At 38.2% G+C, this 13,087-nt stretch overlaps 1 protein-coding gene across 2 annotated transcripts in view; it reads right to left on the reverse strand.

Annotated features, from left to right (window-relative positions):
- The window catches only part of ITGA1 (integrin subunit alpha 1), a 160,973-nt gene that overhangs the window by 56,987 nt on the left and 90,899 nt on the right, over positions 1 to 13,087 (reverse strand). For both annotated transcript variants that reach the window (XM_040630446.1, XM_040630445.1), the window contains exon 8: positions 11,251 to 11,401. In XM_040630446.1, coding sequence (XP_040486380.1) covers positions 11,251 to 11,401 — 151 coding nt within the window. The remainder of the gene's footprint in view (positions 1 to 11,250; positions 11,402 to 13,087) is intronic.

Consider the following 13,087-nt stretch of genomic DNA (forward strand, 5'->3'; position numbering starts at 1 on the left):
AAGTGGTTACTACAGAAGTGAGTATTAAAAAAATGAAAGTATAGGGAACTTTCTGGGAGTGATGGAAATGTTCTATATCTTGATTGAGGTATCAGTTACATGGGTGTATGCAATTATCTAAACTCATCAATTTGTTCACTGTACATAATTTTCACATCGAAATTTTACATTTCACTGTGTTACTTTAATTAAAAAGCAAACGAACTATGACAGCTTGTAATAATATGGATGAATTTTAGCAATATTAAATTTTAAAAGTTTCAAAATACTATATACAGCATGACACCCTTTTTATAAGGTTAAAAAAAGGAAGACTTTTAGAATTTTTTTAGATATGTAGATACCAAGAGATTAGAAAAGGAGAGCAAGAGATGAGTATAGGATTTGGGCTGATGGTGATCAGGTGGAGGACGCCAGGTGGTAAATGTGGTCGGGCCCATAGATGCTTATATTGCATACTTAAAATTTGTATACAGGTACAATAATAAACATAGAAACCTATAAAGTGAGTCGTGCTCTCACAAATGATGAGGTCTCCTGAACCAAGGATCACAATTAATTCAATTCTGTGCTCCTGGAATCCATAAAACAAAGGTAAGATCTTGAGCTCTGTGCTACTGCTTGATTTTTAGAATATTCTACTCCTTGGGGACAAGAAAAATCATGACCTCCAGTGACCATGAAGATGCTAGAAATTCCTAGCTTCATTTTCCATTTTTAGATCATAAACATAGATTTGTCTAGCATCATTAAACTGAGACTCTAGGGTGCCTTCAAGATCCCATTGGAACACAGACCTGCAATAGTCCCCAAATGCAGTTCAGCACTGTGGACTGGGCTGATCCTGGACACATGAGTGGGTGGGCACAAGTGGAGGTGCCAGTCAGTCCTGGTCCTCATTGGGTCTTCTGGCCACAGATCCCTGCCTCTTTCCCCTGAGCAATCCTCTCATGCACCCCCCCCCAACTCTCCTTTAGCTGCCTGTTCTAGGCATCTGCATGCATTTTTTAAATATCAGATTCAAAATGGTAGATTTTAAAATGGATATTTTATTAAGAAGGGTACAGCTTTTCACTTACAGTTAGAAAAAAGCTAAAATTACTGTTTTAGGTGTAGTTATTTATGATCTGCCACATACTTGTTTATTTGTATCATAAAATGTATGAGGGTTTAGATTAGTAACTGAATCATTAAAATGTGCACTCAATGTTTATGTGAGCCCAACAGTTGTGTGCCAGCTAGTCAGGCAAGCAATACAGAAAGCAGCTCTGGAGTTTTCTTTCCTAGTGAGAAGGTGCTGGGGGATTTGTTCCTGGTTCCTTTCCCTTGCTTGACTCACACCCTCACCCCATTCCCATGGAATACCCAGGAGGAGTCCTGAGCAATACCACATATCTGCACACACAGGTCTTCATTGAGGCCCTTGTCTGTTCTTTAGCTCCGTGTCTACCTGTAAAATGTGTTCATGAGGCACAAGGCCCTAATGTTTGGGAAAAACTTTGTGCTACTTTGACAAAATGAGCAATTTAGGAAAACTAGAGCTGGCTCTAAGGAAATTGGTACACTATTTGGGTAGCTTTTTGATTTTTGAACCTAACTCTCTACTACTTGTCCAAAGTTAGGTAGGAAGGTCCATACCAGGAGTTTGCAAAATTGCACCAGAACACAAAAACTCAGATCCTGTCTTCTTGGCTGAAAAGCAAATGCCAACCATCAGAAATGGTGTATATTTGAACAGAGACCACTGGTGCTTTTCCCACTTCAGCTACTTGATGGCGGAAGAGAATTAATGGAAATGAATGTAGAGAATTGTCCAGATAAGGGAGAGAAAACCCAAGGGTCACTTGTTCTTATTACATTGAGCAAATTCTTTCTTGTACTTAAAAACAATTAAGATGGTCTTCTTACAGTTGCGTATTTCCCCACATCTAGATGCACATGTCCCAGAGAAAGCATGGAAAAGGCGGGAGAGAGTCTCCAGCCTCCAGAGCTTCCATACCCGTGTGTCTGTTTCAGGATCACTGGGGTCTTGCTCAACACCTCACTCTACACCTAGTACTCTTCCACACACTGTGAGGTTCCTCCTTTATCAGCAGTTTTGCTATGCATGGATTTCTTTTAGATTCATACAAATTCTACATCATGTGAGGCCCTCTGAGTCCCCATTGTTTTACCGAATTTATCCTATAAGTTATATGACATCCTTGGCTGGAAAGTCACCGTCTTTCCCCCTTAGTCCCTACTGAACATATTCTAGATTCACTATCACATTGACATGTTAACTTCCATTTTACTTATAAAGTGATGCATTTGAAAATACGCATAACAATTGTAAAGATGTTTGGACCATGCATGGTTGAAGTTCTTAGTTGTGATGGAAATGTTATCAGACATTTAGTGCTCCATGTGACAGACAGAGACAACTGGATAAAGTCTGATGGGGAAAATGCCCAAATGACATACTTAAATAATAAAAATAAAACATAAATGGAACATGAGAGCATATATTTAGAAGAAAATATAAGAGGAAAAAATTCCCAGGAAGTACTATGATTTGCATCCAGTTCGAACTATTTTGTATTACAGAATGAAAAATGAAAACAGAAATGTATTTTGATCCTTCACCCAAGGATCTGGTGCTTGCAGAACATTATTTTCTTTCTTTTTTTTTTTTTTTAAAGATTTATTTATTTATTTGACAGAGAGAGAGACAGCCAGCGAGAGAGGGAACACAGCAGGGGGAGTGGGAGAGGAAGAAGCAGGCTCCCAGCGGAGGAGCCTGATGTGGGGCTCGATCCCATAACGCTGGGATCACGCCCTGAGCCGAAGGCAGACGCTTAACCGCTGTGCCACCCAGGCGCCCCACAGAACATTATTTTCTATGAATGAGAAGAAATACAAAATAACACCTATAAATTACTTGTTTCACCTTATACAAATGTTTCAAGCCCAAGCATTTGGTATTCTGTTAATATTTACCTCAAGTAGACATTCAGAATTGAAGTTCCCTTGAGGCAGACGTGTCAAATGTAAAATATACAATTCATTTACATGTACTACAGTGCCTTTTGTGTGCAAATGAATGAAATGCTAAGATACTTTTCTAACTTCTCTTATTTTCATTTGAATGCTGTAAATGATACACATTTCACAGTCATTATAATCCCAGCCATTATTATCTAAGATTAGAATATGAATGTAAAACGGGCTCCTGCTGGCAATGTCTAGTATCCTCAAGTGACAGAATACAGACCATGCAGAATACATACCAGTTTAGGACCCTCACCAAATCTGAGAGTTTAATGGGTCACGTTTGCATTTTATCATAGAGTGCTTAAATTTTCAACAGTCAATTATTTTTGGGTATTGTCTCCCCAAAACATATCTTTGCAGTGTTCAGGATCAAATGGTGAGTAAAAAAAACAAAAAACAAAACCAAAAAAAACTGAGTAGGAGGAACAGCCCAGGTGGCAATAGGGGCAGACCCCCAGGTATATTTGATCCATGTGAAGCATGAATGGAGCTTCAGAAATGCCTAAAACCTCTCTGTGTGAATGCACAAGGAGAGGAAATAAAATAACTGTTTTATTTCCTAGTTTGACACAAACTAAAAAATACACGTTTCACTGGGGAAAAGAGATATGAATTGGGAAGATAACAATTCTTGCTGAAGTGAAATTTTCCTATATATTATTTATAAAATTTGAAGAGCAATTTGACAATAATTCATTGATTAAAGCGGGAAAGGAACTCATAATTTTATGATTCTCTAGGAAATTAATGCAATTATGAGAACCCTTTTTGACCAGATGGGAGGCAAAGTATGCATTATCAAGTAGGGATCCAATCAAGGGAAACATAGTGACTTAAGGACAAGAAATACTGTATATGTAGCCAGATACCCTGTAAAAGTGATGTAAGCTTCACTTAAAGTTAAGAAGTCATTCATTGATAGGTACAGTATCTGTTTTCCAGTGAAGTTTTTTTTTTAAGGTTGTTAATGCTGCTGATGGTTTACTCAGATCATTGCCTGCTACAGTGGTACCTGGAAAGCCAGACTATATTCTCTGGGGGGGAAGCTGAATAAATGATAGCACTTCTGATATTCAGTTGTCTGGGACAAACTGGGCATACATTGGCTTTGCATACTGAAAAGACCAGCCATAGACTCCAACTGTGGCCAGTATCACTAAGTGAAGTCTGGACCTATGGAATTATTCTCAACCACAGAAGAGATCAATATAGTTATAGTAACTATTATACTAAGGTGAGGTAATAATGGATTGATAGTAATTGCCAAAAGATAATTTATAGAAGTAACAACAAGGGAAAAGCGAAATAATGAGGTGTGTTAATTTTTCACATCTGTATCCCAAATAGAAAAGAATATTGTTGGACATTTGGGCTCTCTCCATAGTTTGGCTATTATTGATAGTGCTGCTATAAGCAACAGGATGCATGTACCACTTTGAGCCTGTATTTATGTATCCTTTGGGTAAATACCTAGTAGTGCAATTGCTGGATTATAGGGTGGTTCTATTTTTAACTTTTTGAGGAACCTCCCTACTGTTCTCCAGAGTGGCTGCACCAGTTTGCATTCCCACCAACAGTGCAAGGAGGTTCTTCTTCCTCCTCATCCTTGCCAACAACTGTTGTTTCTTGTGTTGTTAATTTTAGCCATTCTGACAGGTGTGAGGTGGTATCTCATCATGGTTTTACTTTGTATTTCCCTGATGTTGAGCATTTTTTCGTGTGTCTGTTAGCCATCTGGACGTCTTCTTTAGAAAAGTGTCTATTCATGTCTTCTGCCCATTTCTTAGCTGGATTATTTGTGTTTTGGATGTTGAGTTTGATAAGTTCTTTATAGATTTTGGATATAACCCTTTATCGGAATGGATAAAGAAGATGAGGTACACACACACACACACACACACACACACACACACACAGAGGAATATTATTCAGCCATCGAAAAGAATGAAATCTTGCCATTGGCAACAATGTGGTTGGAGCTAGAGAGTATTATGCTAAGTGAAATAAGTCAGATAGAGAAAAACAAATACTACATGATTTCACTCATATGTGGAATTTAAGAAACAAAACAGATGAACATACTGGGGGTGGGAGGGAAACAAACCATAAGAGACTTTTAAAGATAGAGAACAAATTGAGGGATGATGGAGGGAGGTGGCTGGGGGATGGGCTAGATGGGTGATGGGGATTAGGGAGGGCACTTTGTGATGAGCACTGGGTGTTATATGTAAGTGATGAATCACTGAATTCTACTCCTGAAACCAATATTGCAGTGTATGTTAACTAACTAGAATTTAAATAAAAAATAGAAAAGAAAAAAAATATTGTTGCAATCAGAAGTTTCCTTGTTTATAAGCAAGTCATCTTGCTTATAAAATAAATACAGTCACCTTGCCCCTGGGAGGCAGTGAATCAATTTTGTGTTCTGGGAGTTTATCAGGGATGAATCACTCTTCTTCTTCCCTTCCTACAAGGGGATGGGATGTCTTTCACTGATCATACTTTTGAAAGGAAGGGAGGAAATCTCACTGATGAAATGCTGAAAAACCATTATGCGTAATATCTGATTCTTACAGTAAATAAAAGAGATTTTGTTGGAAAACAATTTAGCCTAAACTCTTATAGTTCTGAAATTTTTGCTTTCTGACTTATTTAAAAAAATCAATTTATATGAAGAAGACTCCCTCCTCCTAGGCTGAGGGCACATGCTATGGAATTGAGAGTGAAAGGAAGGCTGTACACAGTTGTTAGTGAAGCTGAGATAAGGTTGATAGTCCATGGGGGAATCTCTGAAGGTTTCTGTGCAAGGGGGCAACACAGTTTATCTCTAAGATTCCTTCTATCTCTAAAGCACCATGATTTTATTATTTCATGGTTGTAAACTCCTCTAGTTAAAGATCCTTAAGAAGAATAATATTTATTGGTTGCTTAGCCTGCCATTGTACTGGATGTTTTCAGTCATTATCTCATTGATTCTTCATCTGAGAGAAAGAGAGAGAAACAATATTTACCTTTTATCTTTATAGATAAAGAAGCTGAAGCTTGGAGTATTAAGTGACTTTATCCACTGTCACAAAGGCAGAACTGAACAAAGGTCTTTCTAGCTCCAAAATAAACTCTTCTCTACCCTCCCCCTTCTTCTCACTTATGGAAAACGTTCATGGGTCTGTTGTTGTTTAAGGTTATGACATTATGTGACACACTTAGTGTCCCTGTGCTGGGTCTTTCTGCTCTGGTACAAGGGCTGGAGAGGACTGTGGTGCTCTTTGGAAGGCTGCGGAAGAGAGTGCAAATGGGTTAGGAGAGTCCTGCAGCACCTTCAGAGATCTGCAGCAGCAAGTAAGAGAGATTGGGGGGGGGGGGGGGGGGGGGGGAACAGCCCAGGGCAGTGGTACATATGGTCAGTCAAGGGGCCTCTGGAGACTTGGTCATGTGGCCTACAGTCATAAAACCTGGTGTTTCTTGGTTTTCTCATTCATAAAATGGGAAAAGAAAAGTTGCCCTGCTCTCTTTGGGGTGCTACGAAGGACAAAGAAAGGTATCTAGGACTCAACAAACAAACAATTGTAGGTTACAGAGAGCCATATGTATGATAATTTAAATTATTTTCCATATTGCCATTTGAAAGGTGGAATTTTTACTTCCTTTCTCTAAATGTCCCTCTCTGTGGGGTGGCACCATGAAATTGAGTCATCTCAGTTCATGGAACTATTACAAGTTGATTTAGGAAAAAAAAATCACTATTAAGAGGTAAAAAGCACTCTGTCTCTATTTTTTTTTTTTGCATTTTGAGAGACAAATGTTATTAATAATGGATTGCTTTTATATTGATACAAATTTGCTCACAAAGAGCTAAAGTACTTTGTATGTAGTAACCTCTACATCATCAATAGCAGGTTAGGCTTTTCCTCGGAACTAAATGAAATTTCTTCTTCGATCCTTTTTCCCTTCTTGTCCAGCTTAAATGCAATTACAGAAAACATTTGAGAGCTGTTGGCTGCTTCACTTTGGCTGCACAGTTGGGGGCTATGAAGTAGGGAGGAAATGGAAAGTCCGGCTTTGTGATGCCCCCAGCTTTGGTTTTCTTTTTCAACATTCCTCTGGCTATTTGGGGTCTTTTCTGGTTCCATACAAGTTTTAGGATTATGCGTTCCAGTTCCGTGAAAAATGTTGATGGCATTTTGATAGGGATTGCACTGAATGTGTAGATTGCTCTGGGTAGCATAGACATTTTAACAGTATTAGTTCTTTCAATCCATGGACATGGAATGTTTTTCTGTTTCTTTGTGTCTTCCTCAATTTCTTTCATGAGTGTTCTATAGTTTTCTGAGTACAGATCCTTTGTCTCTTTGGTTAGGTTTATTTCTAGGTATCTTATGGTTTTTGGTGCAATTGTAAATGGGATGGACTCCTTAATCTCTTTCTTCTGTCTCATTGTTAGTGTATAGAAATACAACTGATTTCTGTGCATTGATTTTATATCCTGCCAAATTGCTGAATACCCGTATGACTTCTAGAAATTCTGGGGTGGAGTCTTGGGTTTTCCACTTAGAATATCATGTCATCTGTGAAGAGTGAGAGTTTGACTTCTTTGCCAATCTGGATGCCTTTTATTTCTTTTTGTTGTCTGATTGCTAAAGCTAGGACTTCTAGTACTATGTTGAAGAACAGTGGCCAGAGTGGACATCCCTGCCATGTTCCTGACCTTAGGGGAAAAGCCCTCAGTTTTTCCTCATTGAGAATGATATCTGCTGTTGGCTTTTCATATATGGCTTTTATGATATTGAGGCATGTTTCCTCTATCCCTACACTGTGAAAAGTTTTAATCAAGAAAGGACACTGTACTTTGTCAAACGCTTTTTCTGCATCTATTGAAGAAGATCATATGGTTCTTGTCCTTTCTTTTATTAATATAGTGAATCATGTTGATTGATTTGCAGATGTTGAACCAACCTTGCAGCCCAGGAATAAATCCTACTTGGTTATGGTGAATAATCCTTTAAATGTACTGTTGGATCCTATTGGCTAGTATCTAGGTGAGAATTTTGTCATTGATGTCGATCAGGAATATCGGTCTGTAATTCTCCTTTTTGGTGGGGTCTTTGTCTGGTTTGGGGATAAAGGTAATGCTGGCCTCATAGAAAGAGTTTGGAAGTTTTCCTTCCATTTCTGTTTTTTGAAACAGCTTCAGAAGAATAGGTATTAATTCTTTAAATATTTGGTAGAATTCTCCTGGGAAGCCATCGGCTCTAGGTTCTTGTTTGTTGGGAGCTTTGGATTACTGCCTCTGTATCCTTGCTGGTTATGGGTCTGTTCAGGTTTTCTCTTTCTTCCTGTTTCAGTTTCAGCAGTTTTTATGTCTCTAGGAATGCATCCATTGCTTCCAGATTGCCTAATTGTTGGAATATAGTTGCTCATAATATGTTCTTATAATTGTTTGTATTTCTTCAGTGTTGGTTGTGATCTCTTCTCTTTCATTCATGATTTTATTTATTTGGGTCCTTTCTCTTTTCTTTTTGATAAGTCTGGCCAGGGGTTTATCAGTCTTATTAATTCTTTCAAAGAACCAACTTCTAGTTTTGTTGATCTGATCTTTCTACTGTTCTTTTGGTTTCTATTTCATTGATTTCTGCTCTAATCTTTATTAATTTTCTTCTTCTTCTGGGTTTAAGCTTTATTTGCTGTTCTTCCTCTAGCTCCTTTAGGTGTAAGATTAGGTTGTGTATTTGAGACCTTTCTTGTTTCTTGAGAAAGGCTGTATTGCTATATACTTCCCTCTTGGGACTGCCTTTGCTGGACCCCAAGGGTCCTGAACAGTTGTGTTTTCATTTTCATTTGTTTCCATGATTTTAAAAAATTCTTTAGTTTCCTGGTTGACCCATTCATTCTTTAGTAGGATGCTCTTTAGCCTCCTTGTATTTGAGTTCTTTCCAAATTTCCTCTTGTGATTGAGTTCCAGTTTCAAAGCATTGTGGTCTGAGAATATACAGGGAATGATCCCAGTCTTTTGGTACTACTTGAGACCTGATTTGTGACCCAGTATGTGATCTATTCTGGAGAACGTTCCATGTTCACTCAGAAAAAAATGTGTATTCTATTGCTTTAGGACGAAATGCTCTGAATATATCTGAAAAGTCCATCTGCTCCAGTGTGTCATTCAAAGCCCTTGTTTCCTTGTTGATCTGCTTAGATGATCTGACATTGCAGTGAGGGGGTGTTAAAGTCCCCTACTAATATTGTATTATTATTATTGATGTGTTTCTTTAATCTTGTTGTTAACTGGTTTATATAATTGGCTGTTCCCGTGTTAGGGGCATAAATATTTACAACTGTTAGATCTTCTTGTTGGATAGAGCCTTTAATTATGATATAGTGTCCTTCCTCACCTTTTATTACAGTCTTTGGTTTAAAATCTAATTTGTCTGCTAAAAGGATTGCCACCCCAACTTTCTTTGGATGTCCATTAGCATGATAAATGGTTTTCCACTCCCTCACTGTCAGTCTGGAGGTGTCTTTGGGTCTAAAATGAGTCTCTTCCAGACAGCATATTGATGGGTCTTTTTTTTTTTTATCCAATTTGATACTCTGTGTCTATTGATTTGGGCATTTAGCTCATTTACATTCAGAGTAATTATTGAAAGATATGAATTTAGTGCCATTGTATTATCTGTAAAGTCCCTGTTTCTGTAGATTGTCTCTGTTCCTTTCTGGTCTATGTTACTTTTGGGCTCTCTCTTTGCTTAAAGGATCCCCTTTAATATTTCTTGCAGGGCTGGTTTAGTGATCACAAATCCTTTTAGTTTCTGTTTGTCCTGGAAGTTTTTTTTTTTTTATCTCTCCTTCTATTTTGAATGACAGCCTAGCTGGATACAGTATTCTTTGCTGCATACTTTTCTCATTTAGCAACCTGAATATATCATGTCAGTCCTTTCTGGTCTGCCAGGTCTTTGTGGATAGGTCTGCTATCAATCTAATGTTACTACCCTTGTAGGTTACAGACCTCTTGTCCCCGTGCTATCAGGATATTCTCTTTGTCTCTGAGATTTGCAAGTTTCACTATTATACGTCGAGGTGTTGACCTATTTTTATTGATTTTGAGGGGGGTTCTCTGTATCTCCTGGACTTGGATGTCTGTTTCCTTCCCCAGGGTAGGGAAGTTCTCTGCTATAACTTGCTCCAATATGCCTTCCATCCCCCACTTCCCGACTCTCTTTCCTCTTCTTCTGGGATCCCAATTATTCTAATATTGTTTCATTTTATGGTATCACTTATCTCTCAAATTCTCCCCTTGTGATCCAGTAGTTGTTTATCTCTCTTTTTTCTCAGCTTCTTTATTCTCCATCAGTTTGTCTTCTATATCACTAATTCTCTCTTCTGCTCATTTATCTTAGCAGTTAGAACCTCCATTTTTGATTGCATCTCCTTAATAGTCTTTTTTATTTTGACTTGATTAGATTTTAGTTTTTTTATTTCTCCAGAAAGGGATCCTCTAGTGTCTTCTATGCTTTTTTCAAGCCCTGCTAATACCTTTGAAATCATTATTCTGAACTCTAGTTCTGACATCTTACTTATATCCATTCTGATTAGCTCTCTGGCAGTCAGTACTGCCTCTTGTTCTCTTTTTTGAGTTGAGTTTTTCTGTTTTGTCATTCTTGCAGAAAGTGGTCACTTTCTATTTGTAGAGTTGCAGCTATTGTTTTCTTAGATATCTGGTTGAGTTCGTTGGTGTTTAGAATGATTTGATAGCTATCTAGCTGAATTCCTGGGATCATAAGGTCCCCTACTCCTCCACCATCTTGGACTATTCTCCTGGCAACGTATTTATTACTAGCATATCCTCAATTTCCTCCTTTCTTTCCTCCCTTCTTTTTTTTCTTCCTACCTTTCCCCTTCTCCTTCCTTCCCTCCCTCTTTTCTGCCCTTCCTCTATTCCTCCCTCCATCCTTCCAGCATTCTTCCGCCTGCTGGGGGGTCCTTTTCTCCTCCTTTTCTGCTCTTCTTTTTCCTTTCCTATTTCTGTCTTTCTTTCTCTTGTCCTTCCTTGCCTAGGATACAAAGGGAGCAAGACCCAATCCTGTCCCCACAGAGTTTACCTTCAAATGGAGAAGCTTCTCTTTTACAACCTTATTTGTATAACTTTCATAAAATAATCATGATATGTACACATCTCTTGTCTTCACACCAGAGTTTGAAAGCCATCTCTAGCCATGTACTTACAGCTATGGAAAACCGCTGAATGTTTTCATCCTCACAGTCTTGGATGACCTTATTCAGTCGATGGTTGTCATGGGATTCCCCATCAGTCACAATTACCATGACTTTTTTAACTCCCCTTCGGGCACCCCGGGCTTCAGTGAAAGCCTCCTTCCTGAAGTGATCACAGAGGAAAGAGAAGCAAATAAAACACCATCCCAAGATTAGGCAAAGTGATAAACAAAAGAAAAACACTGACAACTCTAGTTAGAACAGTGCTGTCCCTCCAAGTTCAACATTCACAACCATTGTTCAAGCTGGGAGGCATGATGATCATTATTTGTAATAGTTTTAGATTTCTCCCAGGTGATGAAGAGGTCACCATTTTACTAATCTTCACATATCCCATATACAAAGGGCAGCAGTATTTCAATTTTTGGAAACTTCTCAGGGAAGGTGTGACTGGAGCACACATCAGATCTGGAGAAGGTCAGATCTTAAATACTTTCTCAGCCACTCCTTTCTCTATAAACACTCCTCTTTTCTTCTGCTTTTGGCAGAAGCTTTGGCTTTGTCCTCACTTCCACCACATCTACTCTGACATTTATAGAACAGTATGGAAATCCTCTGAGCTGGGGAGCTGGGAGAAAACAGAATTTTGTGTGGCTGTGAATCCTTGAGAGTGGTCTTGGATATGGGGGAGAAAGTTGGACATAGTAATAAAAGACTGCAGATGGCTGTGGTCTGAGTCAGTGATAGAGCAGGGCTGTGGGGGGCAAGAGCGGATAGGGCACCTATGAAAGATTTGGTCCGAACCAGGTTTAAGGACACAGGCTGCTGGGGATGGGATGGAGGAAAGTGGCACAGAGAGAAAAGGAAAATGCTATAACCTAACTGCAAAGAAAGACATTTTTTATTTAACTCAAAAAGCATTTATGGAAAGAGATGGAAGAGAGGAGAAATTATCAATTTTTGTTGTTTTGTGCTTCTACACACACACACACACACACACACACACACACACACGGAGGCATATTTCCCCTCTATTATTTTCTTTCACTCACTCATTTTCCTTTCTGGAGTCAACTACATTTTACTTAGGAATGAAACAATGAAAGGATTTCATATAATATTTTTTAGATCTTGGTATAAAATGCAGCAATCATCATATTGAATTGTCCATTTCAATATTTTTCTTTGGTCATGAGGACAAACAGCTGCTGTTTGGGATATGCCAAAAAAACATTTCTCTTAAACTACCTTCCAAAGGGTTTGCACAATACACATTAGTTTTACTGTAAATACATAGTAAATATACACAATAGTAGGTATCTTGTGAGTGGGCTAAAAGATCCTGGTGATGTGGGCAAAGAGATTTTATCTCTGGTTATTTTCCTTTAAAAGGGCTGAATGTCAATATGAGAAGATGTTAACAATTGTTGATTTGTTTGGTGAGTACATTGGATTTTGTTGTACTATTTTTTATATTTTTTATTTTTCTTATAATTTTCAAAATAAAGAAGCTATTTTAAAAAAGTTGGCCACTTGTGTTCTCTGCCCTCTACACTGTACAGATAGATTTTCTGACTTCTTTATATGCACAAACAAAGGTGAAAACAGATGTTAAAGACCTGTCTTTAAATGAAGTTCAGACATGGATATCATATAAGATTCGATCCTTTTTGCAGTCCTAACTCCTTAGAGGATCACCAAAACTTCCTAATTCTCTTGAAGATCTAGGCCATTACTGAATGAAACTCAACTAATGGAGATGATTAAAATACATTTCTTAAAGAAAATCTGGTAGATCTAAACAGGGGTTGGTTTTATGTAATGTAAGAGTAGCCACTGGCAGAACTCC

The sequence above is a fragment of the Ursus maritimus genome, unplaced genomic scaffold (genome assembly GCF_017311325.1).
Source record: "Ursus maritimus isolate PB19 unplaced genomic scaffold, ASM1731132v1 scaffold_15, whole genome shotgun sequence".
In the NCBI taxonomy this organism is placed as follows: Eukaryota; Metazoa; Chordata; class Mammalia; order Carnivora; family Ursidae; genus Ursus; species Ursus maritimus.